The sequence below is a fragment of the Schistocerca nitens genome, chromosome 1 (genome assembly GCF_023898315.1).
Source record: "Schistocerca nitens isolate TAMUIC-IGC-003100 chromosome 1, iqSchNite1.1, whole genome shotgun sequence".
In the NCBI taxonomy this organism is placed as follows: Eukaryota; Metazoa; Arthropoda; class Insecta; order Orthoptera; family Acrididae; genus Schistocerca; species Schistocerca nitens.
This window is the reverse complement of record NC_064614.1, coordinates 551,736,760-551,750,304: the sequence shown is the minus strand read 5'-3', so window position 1 is coordinate 551,750,304 and position 13,545 is coordinate 551,736,760. Positions and strand designations below refer to the sequence as shown.

Here is a 13,545-nt window from a genome sequence, read left to right as displayed (position 1 = left end):
TTATCTAATAATTTGAAATTATTTCATGTTTACAAACAATTTTGCTTCTATACATGCTGAAAACCAAATAACGAGAAGCTGGAAAAAATTGAAAGCTGCCAAATCTGGCACAATATTTCAAAAAAATGAGCAATATTTCAAAAAAATGAGCAATATTTCATGTATCTGGCATAGTAAATAGTGTAATGATTCATTGTGGCTGTCTGATAATCCACTCATTGCCATAGAACACAAGAGGTAACTGCTATGCTAAGTCTGAAGTTAGGAAATGGCATGGGAGATCTGTTTGCGAGGTAGGTCTGGGGAATAATACCTGTCTGGTGAGACCCTCAGCATACTGAGCAAGGGAATTTTTTCACAGCAGATGCACTGTCGCCAGGTAGCCAGGCTAAATGTGAGGGATTTTTTGGTGTGAAAGGGATGACAGCTCTCAAAACACAGGCACTGTTGATGTTTTTCAGGGTTTAATGTGGACAGATGTGTGGAGGAGCCATCAGAGAGAAGGTCAGCATCTAGGAAGGTGGCACACTGGGTAGAGGAGGACAAAGTGAAGCAAATGGGAGAGAAGGTGTTTAGGTTGTGACGAAACGGAGATAGGGTGTCTTTAGCCCTGATCCAGATGATGAAGATATTATCAGTGACCCTGAACCACACTAGGGGTTTGGTGTTTTGAGGGGCTAGGAAGGTCTCCTCTAGATGGCTGATATAAAAGGTTGGCATAGCAGAATGCCGTGCAGATGCCCATGGCTGTGCAGTGGAGTTGTTTATGTACCTTCCCTTCAAATGAGTAGTAGTTCTGGGTTAGGATAAAGTTAGTAAGGTGTATGAGGAATGAGGTAGTAGTCTGAAGAACACTGGGAAAGGTAGTGTACAATAGCGGTAAGACTGTGGGCACGAGGGATGTTGGTGTATAGGGAGGTGGCATCAGCAGTGACAAGTAGGGATATGGGAAGTAAAAGGGTGGGGATGGTGGAGAGTCGGTGAAGGAAATGGTTAGTGTCTTGGATATGGGAGGCTAGATTACGGCTAATTGGCTGGAGGTGTTGGTCAATCAGTGCCGAAATTCTTTCAGTGGGGGCACAATAATCAGCAACAATGGGGCATCAAGGATTGTTTGGTTTGTGGATTTTGGGGAGCTTGTAGAATGTGGGTGTGCAAGGTGTCATGGGGGTAAGGAGGGAAAATGATTCAGGGGAGGCGTTCTGGGAAGGACCTAATACTTTAAGTGCGGATTGGAGTTTGTTGGGCTTCTGGTATGGGATCACTCTGTCAGTTTATAGATGAAGTAGTCAGATAATTGGTGGAGGCTTTTTGCCAGGTAGCCACTGCAATTCATAACAACAGTGGTGAAACCTTTATCTGCAGATAGGATGATTAGGTCAGGATTTGTGTTGAGGTTATATGTGGCTGTTCGTTCTTCTACTAAAAGGTTGGTGTTCTGAGGAAGGGACCTGGGGAAGGATTCTGAGGCTAAGTTGGAGGTAAAGAATTCCTGGAAGTTGACCAACAGTTGGTGAGGTTGGAGGGGATGGGCGGGGGATCACGGTTGGATGGTAGTTTGAACTGGAAGAGACAGGGTCCATTGTTGGAGTTAGGGTGGGTTTGGCGGCAAAGAAGTGCTTCCATTGCAGGGATCGGGAGAAGGAGAGCAGGTCTTTAAGTCCAGTGTGGTTAAATTTGGGTATAGGGCTGAAGGTGAGGCCTATGTCAAATTCAATTGCTAGGTTAAATGTATTGCAACCACAACACCCCTTGAACCAATGAAAATTTGTTAAAGTTTTCAACTTTGACCAACAAGAGCTGGATACTGCATCAAGCACAATTATGACGAGTTTTGTGTTGTTGAAATGTCCAACTGTTATTTAGGTTGCTACTGCAAATGTATATTTTTCTTGGAAGTATGGTGGTGGATAAGAGCCTATCTGTTTACTAAAATTTTGGACTGGCAGACATTAAAGCGCTTGTGTTCGCAGTGCAAGATTTTGAAAGTAGATGTTATTAGTATAGGTATACTATGTATGTGTGTGATGGTGTAAATAGAAATTTACATCCATAACCAACCACCAATGATTTTAGTAATGCTATAGGTCATACTCATAAAATATTCACAACTATTACTGTGTTAATTTGTTTTCATATGTATGGTTTAGTTTGTTAAATTTTATTTATAACGTTCAAAGTACATTTAAAAACAGCGACTTTGTGCTGATGGAGAAGAACATAATGCTTCAATTGCTGTAGAGTACCTACGTGAGCAGAGCACTGCAAGCGCTTGCACAATCTTCGAGCATTCATGTGGCTTGGGTGTGTGAGAGAGTGTGAATACACCTAGAATTTTTGTGTGGAAGTTGCCAAAGATTACTAGTGCTGTCTCACCTGACAGCTATGTGGACATTTGTACATGGCCATGCTGGCAGCACAGCTGACTGAGCTGTCATTCATGGCTGTAAGAATGGAACAGCCGAGTGAGCCATATGGATACCACAGCAGAGCGAGCTGCTGTTCATAGACAGTGACATTCACTTGACATGGGGCTGCAGATCTGCAGCGTCTGAATGCATGATGCACTTTATGTGCCACCAGAGTTTGGCAAAATTTGAGTAATGAATACAGACAAGAAGTACTCATTATTCGTGAATAACACATACTATCCAAAACATTGTTTACTTATACGAATAAAACATGTTATGAATAGATACATCTGAAATTCGGTGAAATTTTTTGCTCCAAATCTATGTCATTTATTAAACGAATATAATTTTTGTTACTTTTAAATTAGTTTTCAGAAAAACTCGTTTTGCCAAACATCTCATCAGAAACTTTGAGTTTTGGAGGTTAGCTATTGTGATGCTGAAGAAAATATGTCCTTCACATGCAAAGTGGATATCATTGCATTATATCATCTGAAATCGTCTTTATTCCGTGATAATGATGTACGACTTTTAACTCTCAGTCTTATTCAGAAAAGAATGAGAAATCATCAATTCCACTGTAGTTTTTTCCAAATAATTTGTTGTGATTCTACATCGGCTTCACTTTCCAACTCAAATTTGAAATAAAATATTATTTTTATGTTGAAACTTTGTTCAAAACTTGTGACCAAGTTTCTTTGACATTCCTTTGGCTGTTATGTGTCTGTTGTTTCTTGTAAGGCTCCCTTGGTCATGGACAGCATTACAGGTGAACTGTTTGGTTTTAAGTTTGGGTAAGACATTGCCACAATAATTGCAGTTGTTGTAGAAAGGCGAAAAATGTTTTTCAATAGTCTCTTGACACTTTATTGATAGAAAAGTTGCCAGTGTGCTGCAATATTATCAACTCATTTATGACCTGAAACTCGGTATCTCTTCTGAAATTTTTGAATCTGAAAGCACTATGTAACTGCGTAGATGTATGTCGAATTGAAAAACTATTTCATATTCTAATGGAAAGCATATTCAGTCAGGTGTATATGCCCTGGGACAACTGGGAAAAGCCCAGGAATTTTTTCATCCGGGAAATATCAGAGAATTTTTTAGGATTCTGGGAATTTTTAATTATTTTGGGTTTCAGTTAAATTTATGTAATTTTGACTGGCGGGAGCTGATGCTCTAATGAAGAATTTTACTTTAGCCCACTACTGAAGAATCATACTCCAACAATAAAACATAAACAAGAGAATAACACCAAAATAAAACTTTAGTTGAAAGGAAAATTTGTTATTTACAACAACAAAGTGTAGTGCACATACAAGCGATTGCTGATATCAAAATGTGTCAAAGGCTTTACAATGAAGACTATGCAACACTTTGTAACAACAAACTGCTTTCGATGAGCGTGACATCACAACTGTTCACATTGCTAATAGGTCACGGGAAAATATTGCAAATAGTGGATTAAAAAGCGTTACATTCAAAGTAAATTTCCTTTTACGCAAGACGAATTATGTTACATGTGAGAATGTGCACTGAATTTCTTAAAACATAGAGCACTTGACTCTCATTCAAAACTTAACTCTTTGAAGACCAGTCGAGAAAAATTTGGACCCAGAAGACCAGCCATTTACGCTGTTATTTTTAAATTTTCCTGGCACATTTGTGTTTGATATATCTTAGAGGATAACACATGATAAAAAAGTTCAATCTTCAAGATTAGGTTCTCATATTTTTTTTAGTGGGCCGTGCAGGAGATACGGGTGAAGAAAAAAATGCCTTGCCCGGTCGCTCGCATGTTGTTGGCTAGGGAACCCTGCATTCTACCACCCAGCACTTGCGGTACTGTTCTTGCTACATCTCACTCCACGAAGAATGTGGCCATGCAGACATGTGACCTCAAATTCAGCACTGCAGTTGTCAAATCGCCCAGTGTCTAGGTAGCATCCCCGTCTCCTACTCCAGCTGTGCAACAAGCCACCAAACGTTTGCCTCATGGGGTGAAGTCATGTACTGCAAAGTTGGCAGACAGAAGGAATACTCCTCTAAAGACTTCTTACACCCCTCCAGCCAACAGTCATCTTGAGTCTCACTCCACCAACCAGAAAGGCTCCAAGAAATCAAACAAAGGCAAATGATCTTCTTCTTCATTGACTCTTGAGATCTTCTTGGGCAGTGTCGTCCTGTCATATGCTCGCCTGGCCAACCTCTGTGTAACCGGTCTGTCTCCACAGACAACCGTTTTTCTCCCTGGACTCTGCAGTCAGACAGAAGGAGAATGCCGATGCCTGTGTAGATCTCATGGAGCAGGATCCTCCAGCCTCTACAACCCTATAGCAGTGAATTATTGAAGGCTGGCAGTTGGCAGCTGCCAAGGTGACACTCTTTCATTTTTCCATCCCCCTCCCCCTTCTTTCTCATGACTCTCCTCCAATGGAATGTTCACGGCCTTCGCTCCAACAAAGAGGACTTACGGCTGCCCTGGGAATCAATATCCACTTGTTCTCTGCCCCCCAGGAAACAAAGTTGTGTCTTCACTACTGCTTTGAGCTCTTGTATTTCTTCCCAGTCCGCTTTGACCTTCCCCCAGTGGAAGGCATTTCATCTCATGTGGGTCCTGTTGCTCATCTCGGATGATATTTGTAGTCAGCCCATCTCCTTTGACTACCCGGCTTCAAGCTATTGCAGGATGCATTTTCCTTTTTCGCTTGACCTTTCCCATTTGTCCAGCTTACATCCCTTGGTCATCCAGTGTCACCAGGACAGACTTCCAGCTTATTGGGCAACCCTCTCACCCTTTTCTGCTGCTTGGTGACTTGAATGTGCACCACCCCCTTTGGGGTTCTTCCATATCCTGTCAGAGAAGTGCACTCATGGCTGACCTCATTCATGTTCCTCATTTGTTCACATGATCTACATTTAAGATTCCTATCTTGAGTTTTATTCTTTATCTGTTTTTACTCTACATGTTACTTGATTGGAATCACCTGAAATTGTAAACTTGTTTAGGATCATCATATCGTATGAAATTTCTTTAGTATTTGATAAATTCAATTCTCTCTCTCTCTCTCTCTCTCTCTCTCTCTCTCTCTCTCTCTCTCTCTCTCTCTCTCTTTGCCAAGTCCATGTCTTGTTTGTCCTCAACACATTGTTACTGAAGAAAACTACAGGTAATTTTCATCAGATTCTATTACTTGCATAACCATATCTGCTGCCATCCCCACATTTCTCTCAGAGTTTTAGTTTCTGTATCACACCTGCATTATCATACTTTATTAGTATATTTTAGTGGAGTTTTGTCAGTTATTGGTTGATATCTCCTCTGAGGCCTACGCCATGTTGTTTCATATACTGCTTTTAAATTTATTTATTTATTTATTTACAATAAAGCATGCAACGTAATTTTCACGCTGCTCCACTCCTCTGTAGTGAAACATGCTGATTTTAACTATATTCAGTTCTCATTTTTTCACCCTGTTAATGACAAAAAAATTAAACTTAACTCTGTCTGAACATGCCATGAAGGCCCAATGGTACAGACCAGCCACTGTCTCATCCTCAGCCCCCAGCCGTCACTGGATGCAGGTATGGAGCGGCATGTGGTCAGCAGAACTCTCTCCCAGTCATATGTCAGTCTGAGATCGGAGCTGCTACTTTTCAATCAAGTAGCTCCTCAGTTTGCCTCACAAGGGGCGGGTGAACCCGCTTGCCAACAGTGCTCGGCAGACTGAATGGTCACCCATCCAAGTGCTAGCCCAGCCCGACAGTGCTTCACTTTGGTGATCTGACAGGCATCAGTGTTTACCACTTCGCCAAGGTCGCTGGGCCCCGTTCATGACAATCCCATGGTATTCATTTTCATGTTGTTTATCTCCTTTTCCAACTCCAATAATTAATTCTTGTCATTTATTGTTCCTGAGTAAAATAGGAGAAGCAGTTCCATGCTAAGGTTCATTTTGTTCACTTAGCCAGAATTCAAGCAGCTAGGTGAATAATCAGAGGTAGCTAGTTTTGTTCCATGGCCTAAACCATTTTGTCATAGTTCTGTCAGTACATTACTTCAAGCAATTCTTTCACTTAGACAAGCATACTAATGTTCCAGAAGCTCATATGTCAGTGGTACCTACACAACTGTACCGGTGGTACACTGGCCTACTTTGACTGGAGAGTATAGAAAGGAACCAACCAGGGTAGATCTAATGTCAAATCAACACTGTGCAGCTGCTGTTACTCATAAAGTTTACCAATTATCAATGGGCATCTCCTCAAATTTCTCTCTGAGTGTCTTTAATCTTCTTGAATGGAATCATTTCGGAATGAACACAAAAAGCCGATTGTTAACAGACAAAATTGGATTAGAGGCTCTGTTGATAGATAATCAGCAAGTGAACTAATAATCTTACTGACCTCCAGCCCCTGTTTTATAAATAACAGAGCTCTCAAGCCAGTTTTGTCTTTTAAGATTTCAGTTTTTATGGGACATACAAATCCTCCAAATATAAAAAGATGTAGTCATTCGTTCACCATGCTGTCTGCAGTGCAGGTTTGTGTGCAGCCTATCAGTAGAATGAGATGTTCACTCTGCAGCGGAGTGTGCGCTGATATGAAACTTCCTGGCAGATCAAAACTGTGTGCCAGATGGAGACTCGAACTTGGGACTTTCGCCTTTCGTGGGCAAGTGCTCTACCAACTTAGGTACCCAAGCAAGACTCACGCCTGTCCTCACAGCTTTACTTCTGCCAGTACCTCGTCTCCAACCTTGTAGAAATAGCACTCCTGGAAGAAAGGATATCACGGAGAGATGGCTTTGCCTCAGCCTGGGGGATGTTTCCAGAATGAGATTTTCACTCTGCAGTGGAGTGTGTGTTTATATGAGACTTCCTGGCAGATTAACTGTGTGCTGGACGAAGACTTGAACTTGGAACCTTTGCCTTTTGCGGGCAAGTGTTCTACCAATGTTAGAGACGTGGTACTGGCAGAAGTAAAACTGTGAGGATGGGGTGTGCGTTGTGCTTGGGTAGCTCAGTGGTAGACCACTTGCCCGCAAAAGACAAAGGTCCAGAGTTCAAGTCTCAGTCCGGCACACAGTTTTAATCTACCAGGAAGTTACAGCCCATCAGTGGTTGGTCCCATAAAATGAAAGTAACAGCTACATGGTGTGAATATCTGAAATGGACATTGAGATTTGCCCAGATCGGTTCTCTTAATATTCACTAAGATGCAATTGAGGACTATCCCCGTTGTATTTAAATTGTGGTGTTACATAATTTTTTCAGCAATTTGGGTTTGAATAACATTGAAAGGATGTTTATGTTTGTCTGGTACTTCTGAATGAAAGTGTAGCAATTAGTATTCATTAAGGAGTTGAAAAAAGTTTTGGAAATGTCTCCGCATTTAATTTTTACAATTAATGTAAACAGTTTGGAACATTTGAGTCTCAGGTAATAAGAGATAAGACAGTGACTTGTTTGATTAGGAATATCACTTATGTTAATCACTGTACATGTTTTATTTTTGTTTTTTCTTTTCTACTTGTCAGGTTAGAAGCTGGTGCTATGGTTTTGGCTGATCGTGGGGTTGTCTGTATTGATGAATTTGACAAGATGTCAGACATAGATCGTACAGCTATTCATGAAGTCATGGAACAAGGAAGAGTCACTATTGCGAAAGCTGGAATACAGGCTCGTTTGAATGCTCGTTGCTCTGTACTTGCAGCAGCAAATCCAGTTTACGGAAGGGTATGTACACAAAAATTATATGTTGTCTGAATGCTACAGTCCCTGTATAATAGCTTTATTTAGTGTTTGTAGCTGCTGTTTAATTGTTTTTGGAATGGGGCCACCTTGAGAACAACACAATTTTTTTATCTTTCATTTCCCAGAGAAGTTTCACTGAAGTTACAACATTATCTGTGGGCGTTTATAATCTTTCTTGTTAACACATCCTGGATTTTTGTTTTCTATTAAGATTGGACATATTTTCTGGTTTCACCATTATCTTTACTGTCATTGTTTACAAACTGCAGAAACAAGATTTTGTCCCTTTGTTTGTAAACAGCAACGTATTGTAAATAGTGACAGTGAAAGTTACTTAGTGCAGGTCTTCACAGTAAAGATAGTGGGGAAACCAGACAAAATGATAACTATGAAAGAAAATAACTGCAATAAAAAAATAAAAATGCAGGAAAACTACAGCATGCGCTAACAAGAAAGATAATAAAAGCCCACAGATGATGCTGAAACTTCAGGGAAATGAAAGACAAAAATTGTTTTGCTCAAAGGAGAATCTCTCCAAATACAAATCTATTTGTCAGCAAACACAGACAGAAGAGCTTCAACCTCAAGGAGGATCAACACAGAAAGTAGTAAATGTTTTTTTAAAGTTGCTGAATAGCTTTTCAGGAAAGGGCTGAAAGAAACAAACATGCTTCACCCAGTTTTGTGTTGTCAAAAATATTTGATCTCTTATTAGCCTGGTATACAACAAGAAATATTAAACAGGGTAGAAAATTTTACATTCATAGGTACACAAATGGATGAAAACTTAAACTGGAAAAGTGGGTTTGCTTCCTCTCCACTACTATAGCTGGAGTCATGAACAACCCCCCTCCCACAAATCTTTTTGTGGATACGTGCATGGCGAGCATGGGACCCTGAGCTCATGCAGCTCTTTCCTTTCTGGGCTGCATACCTTCCCTTTCCACATCCCTCCCTGTCCCCGATCCTTTCCCGCCCCACCCTGCCCCAGCCCTTCCCCTTCTTCCTCTGTCTGGGAGTATGTTTTGCATCTCCGTCCAGAGACAGATGGTTGTGAATGAATGAAGTGGTTTCTCTTCTTTTATCTCTACAATTTAATGTATCTATGCTTACTTTGTCCTTCTCTTTCCTTGATTCTTCTCTTTACCTACTTCTCCACTGCGGTGTTTGAGAATTCTTCTCTTCTCTCCTTTTCTTTGTTCCTTCCTTCCTTACATTGTGTGTCTGAAGGCCGACCCATGTGTAACCGGTGACGGGGTAACCCATAATTCCCCGCACCAGGTAGACAAGTAGGACACATATGTACCCCCTGGTAAAGGCCAGGCCCAGGGAGGGATGATCACACGAGCTGATACCTTCCCATAATGCTGATTGGTCCCTCTGTCCGTTTCTTGCGAGGTGTGGCCTGAGGTGTGGACAATTGCCTAAGGAAGGAGTGCCCTCAGAGAGGGCCCACACTAGGAAGGAGCGCAGCATCAGAGACGCCGGTAATCGTGGGGGACACTTCTGTAATGGTCTCTTCTACTTCAACTTTTACCCACAAGAGAAAGCCGGAAGAGTCTCGGCCACAGAAAATTCTTCAATCAGTGCCAAAGTTCCTAATTGTTTCTCACACTGATGAAAGTCAAGACTTCTCAACAGTCAACCCTTTCATTAGTCAGAAAGGTGTCAACGCAATTGCAGGTCCTGTAAAGTCTTGTTCCAGGTTACAAAATGGCACCTTGTTGTTGGAAACAGACAGTGCCCTCCAGGCATACAAATTGCTTCGAGCTACACTGCTACACACCTTCCCTGTCTGGGTGGAAGCACACTGTACTTTAAACTCATCACGTGGGGTGGTTTATACAAGATCACTCGAGGGATTATCAAATGAGGATGTTCAAAATTATCTGTCTTATCAGGGAGTAATGATCGTACATTGAGCAATGAACGAGGTTGAAAAGGAATTGGTACCGACCCGCTCTCTCTTCGTGATGTTTGACAGAGTTTAACTTCCACTGAACGTTAAAGTGGGACATGAGATAATTTCAGTTCACCCTTACATTCCCAACCCTGCGCATTGCTATCAGTGTCAGAGGTTTAATCATAACAACCAGAAGTGTTTCAATATGGCCAAATGCATTACCTGTAACAGGGATGCACATGGGGGTGATTGTCCACCCCGATCCCCTCATTGCATCAACTGTATGGGCGACCATGCTGCTTCTTATAGAGATTCCCTTATTTTTAAAGATGAACAAGTTATTCAGCTCGTATGTCAATCGCCAGTAGAAGCCCACTGTGCTCCCAGCAGATAAATATAGCACTGTCCTCGCCTCTCCTCGACCTCCTAAGGAGGTAGCCATGCAGACTTGTCATCTCACCTTTAGCGCCACAGTCGTCAGATCGTCCAGCCCAAAGATCGCCCGTTCAACCTCCCCACCATCACCCGCTCAACCTTCATCGGCTCCTGCTAAATCACAGGCCCCAAAATTGGACGCCCAGACTTCCAAAAAAGAACCTACGCGTGAAGACTTTTTAAGTACCGAGCCCTCATAACCATAACTCCTCCTTCATCCCAAGTGTCTCTCTTCTACAGCACCACCCAGCGGTAGCAGTCTTCCATGTCGTCGAGACACACCACTGGCGGCCGATCAACCAGCCAATCACTGGCAGTAGGAGCTGCCCTCCGAACAACCTATGGATCAGGATCTTCTGCCTGTGGCTGAATGCCATTCCACGCCGCCCGCCACTGGCTCTCAGAGGTTACTGAGTAGACGGCAACCATGGTGAGGCTTTTCCTTCTTTCGTCCACCCTATGTCTATTGCTCATTGGCATATCTGCAGAATTCACTCCAGTCAGGATGAACTGTCGATCCTCTCACGATCCTACTCCCCAGTCATCTCCCGTCTTCAGGAAGCAACCACTTTGTCTTCCCTCATTTCCAATCAGCCCAATTTGATCTATCCTCTGTTGCTGGCATTTCAGCACACGGGGGACTTATGATTCTTCTCCATGATACTATCCATTATCACCCAGTCCACTTACACAGTTCCTTCCAAGCTATCTGTGTAAGTCTTTTCCTTTATGGATTCACCTTCTACCTTTGTACTATATACAATCCATTGTCCACACCAATGGCAAGAACCGATCTCCTTCATCTCCTCGGTCAGCTCCCACCTCCCTATTTGCCGGTTGGGGACTTCAACACCCACCACGTGCTTTGGAGATATCCGCTTCCTTCTCAAAGAGGCTCCCTATTGATTTACCTCTTCCACCAAGCGGATCTTGTTTGCCTCAACACTGGGGAACCTACATTTTTGTCTGCCTCCAAGTCAACGTACTCGCATTTGGACATTTTGGTCGGTACTGTTCGGCTAGCTCGGCACTTAGAATGGTTCGCTCTTGTTGATACACACTAGAGTGACCATTTTCCATGTGTCCTTCAATTACAGCCACAACTGCTATCTATGCAAGCAAGATGCTGGAAGTTTTCAAAGCTGATTGGACACTTTTCTCCTCTGTAGCAGCATTTGATGATTGTCAATTTCCTAGCATTGACGATTAGGTCACTCACGTTATGGAAGTTATTCTTACATTTGCGGAACGTTCAATACCTTGTACCTCCCCTTTGGCCTGGCGCCCCCAAGTTCCTTGGTGGAACAAGGCGTGCTGTGTCACAATAAGCAAGCAGAGACGTGCTCTTCGCATTTTCTGCAATTGTCCTATGTTGGCCAACTGTATCCGCTATAAGCAGTTACATGTGCGGTGCCGTCATATCATACTTGATAGCAAGAAGGTAAGCTGGGATTTCTTTACCAGCTCCTTCAATACCTTCACTCCCTCATCAGATGTTCGGAGTCGACTCTGACGACTATCCGGCACATCCAGCTTTTCCCCGATTTCTGGGCTAAGTGTCATACAGGATATCTTAGTGGACCCAGTCACAATCTCTTAACTCATTAGGTTGACACTTCCCTGAGATTTTCTCCCGAAGAAACAGTTAGCGGAATAGGGGCCTCTTGCTTTTCCATTCATGAAAGCTATAGTGCTGTTTTTTTCTATTGGGAACTCAGACATGCACCCTCCTCCTATCGCTCTTCTGCTGTGGAACAAGATGGTATTCGCGTCCAAATGTTGCTGTGTCTATCGTACCCTAGTCTGTGCTATCTCTTCCATTATTATAATCAACTATGGATTGACAGTAACTTTCCCAGAAGATGACGGGAAGCTATCGTCATTCCTGTCCCGAAACCTCAAAAGGACAAACCTCTCCCCTCCAACTATCGCCCAGTATATCTCATAAGTAGTGTTTTTTAGGTTTTGGAGTGTATGGTAAATTACCGTTTAGGCTGGTGGCTGGAGTCCCGAAACCTTTTAACAAATGCCCAAATCGGTTTCCGAAAGTATCGTTCCACAGATAACCATCGTGTTGCCCTCTCCATTTATATCATGAACACTTTTCTCAGGAAACACTGTTTGATGAACTGCAGAGGTATCTTGTTCCTTAATAACTGTCAAAAGTAGCTGTCATTTGAAGTAGTCCGTTGCTGTAGCTATACAGATTTAAAGTCATATTCATTTATGCAAGGTATGTTTAGACCATACTCGTAACACTGACAATTTTTATGGTACAGACTGTTCTGTAAGTTTCAGTGAGTTGGTCTCATCTGTATAAATAAAAATTTGCATGTACACTTTTCATAGCATTAATGGTCCATAAATACATACATACATACATAAATTCACTTTTACTGGGTATTTCCAAAGCTGCTGCCTCAAAGGGTCGAAATTACCCAAGAATTTTTCCACGAAACTTTCATACAGAATTCAGTTTCCTGCTCCAAGAAAGACCTGTCTTAGCACATAAGTCGAAACACAAGGTAACCAACTCTGGAGCACTAAGCTCCACCTTTGAATCTGTTGTGCAGCTCATTTACTATATTAACATTATGTAAAGGGTAGATTGCTACTCACCTCATGTAGGAGACGCTGAGTTGCAGATGAGCACAGTGAAAAAAGTGCTGAATGAAGCTTTTGGACAAAGAACTTTCTTCCGAAATAGAAAACACCCACATTCATACAAGCAGAATATACGCACACATAGCCACTGTCTCTGGGTACTTGAACCCGATTGCAATTGCATCTGCATCTGATGTGACCAGCAACCTGTTGGAGTGGATGTTGAAGGTAAGAAGGCGGCATGGGGCGAGGCGATAGCAGGATAGGAGTAGAGGAAGATGGTATGCTGCTCGTGGGGATTGAATAGAGCTGCTATGTGCAGTGCTTTGGGGAGGGGAGGGGGGGGGGGCAGAAGAAAAGTAGAGAAGGGAAAAATCCAATGGGATTGCTGGTGGGACAGAAAAAATGTGTAGTGCTGAGTGGGAACAGGGAAGGG

At 42.4% G+C, this 13,545-nt stretch overlaps 1 protein-coding gene across 1 annotated transcript in view; it reads left to right on the top strand.

The window, feature by feature from the left end:
- Positions 1 to 13,545, top strand: part of LOC126254424 (zygotic DNA replication licensing factor mcm3) — a 109,375-nt gene that overhangs the window by 55,969 nt on the left and 39,861 nt on the right. Inside the window, exon 9 of the mRNA XM_049955310.1 lies at positions 7,951 to 8,149. Coding sequence (XP_049811267.1) covers positions 7,951 to 8,149 — 199 coding nt within the window. The remainder of the gene's footprint in view (positions 1 to 7,950; positions 8,150 to 13,545) is intronic.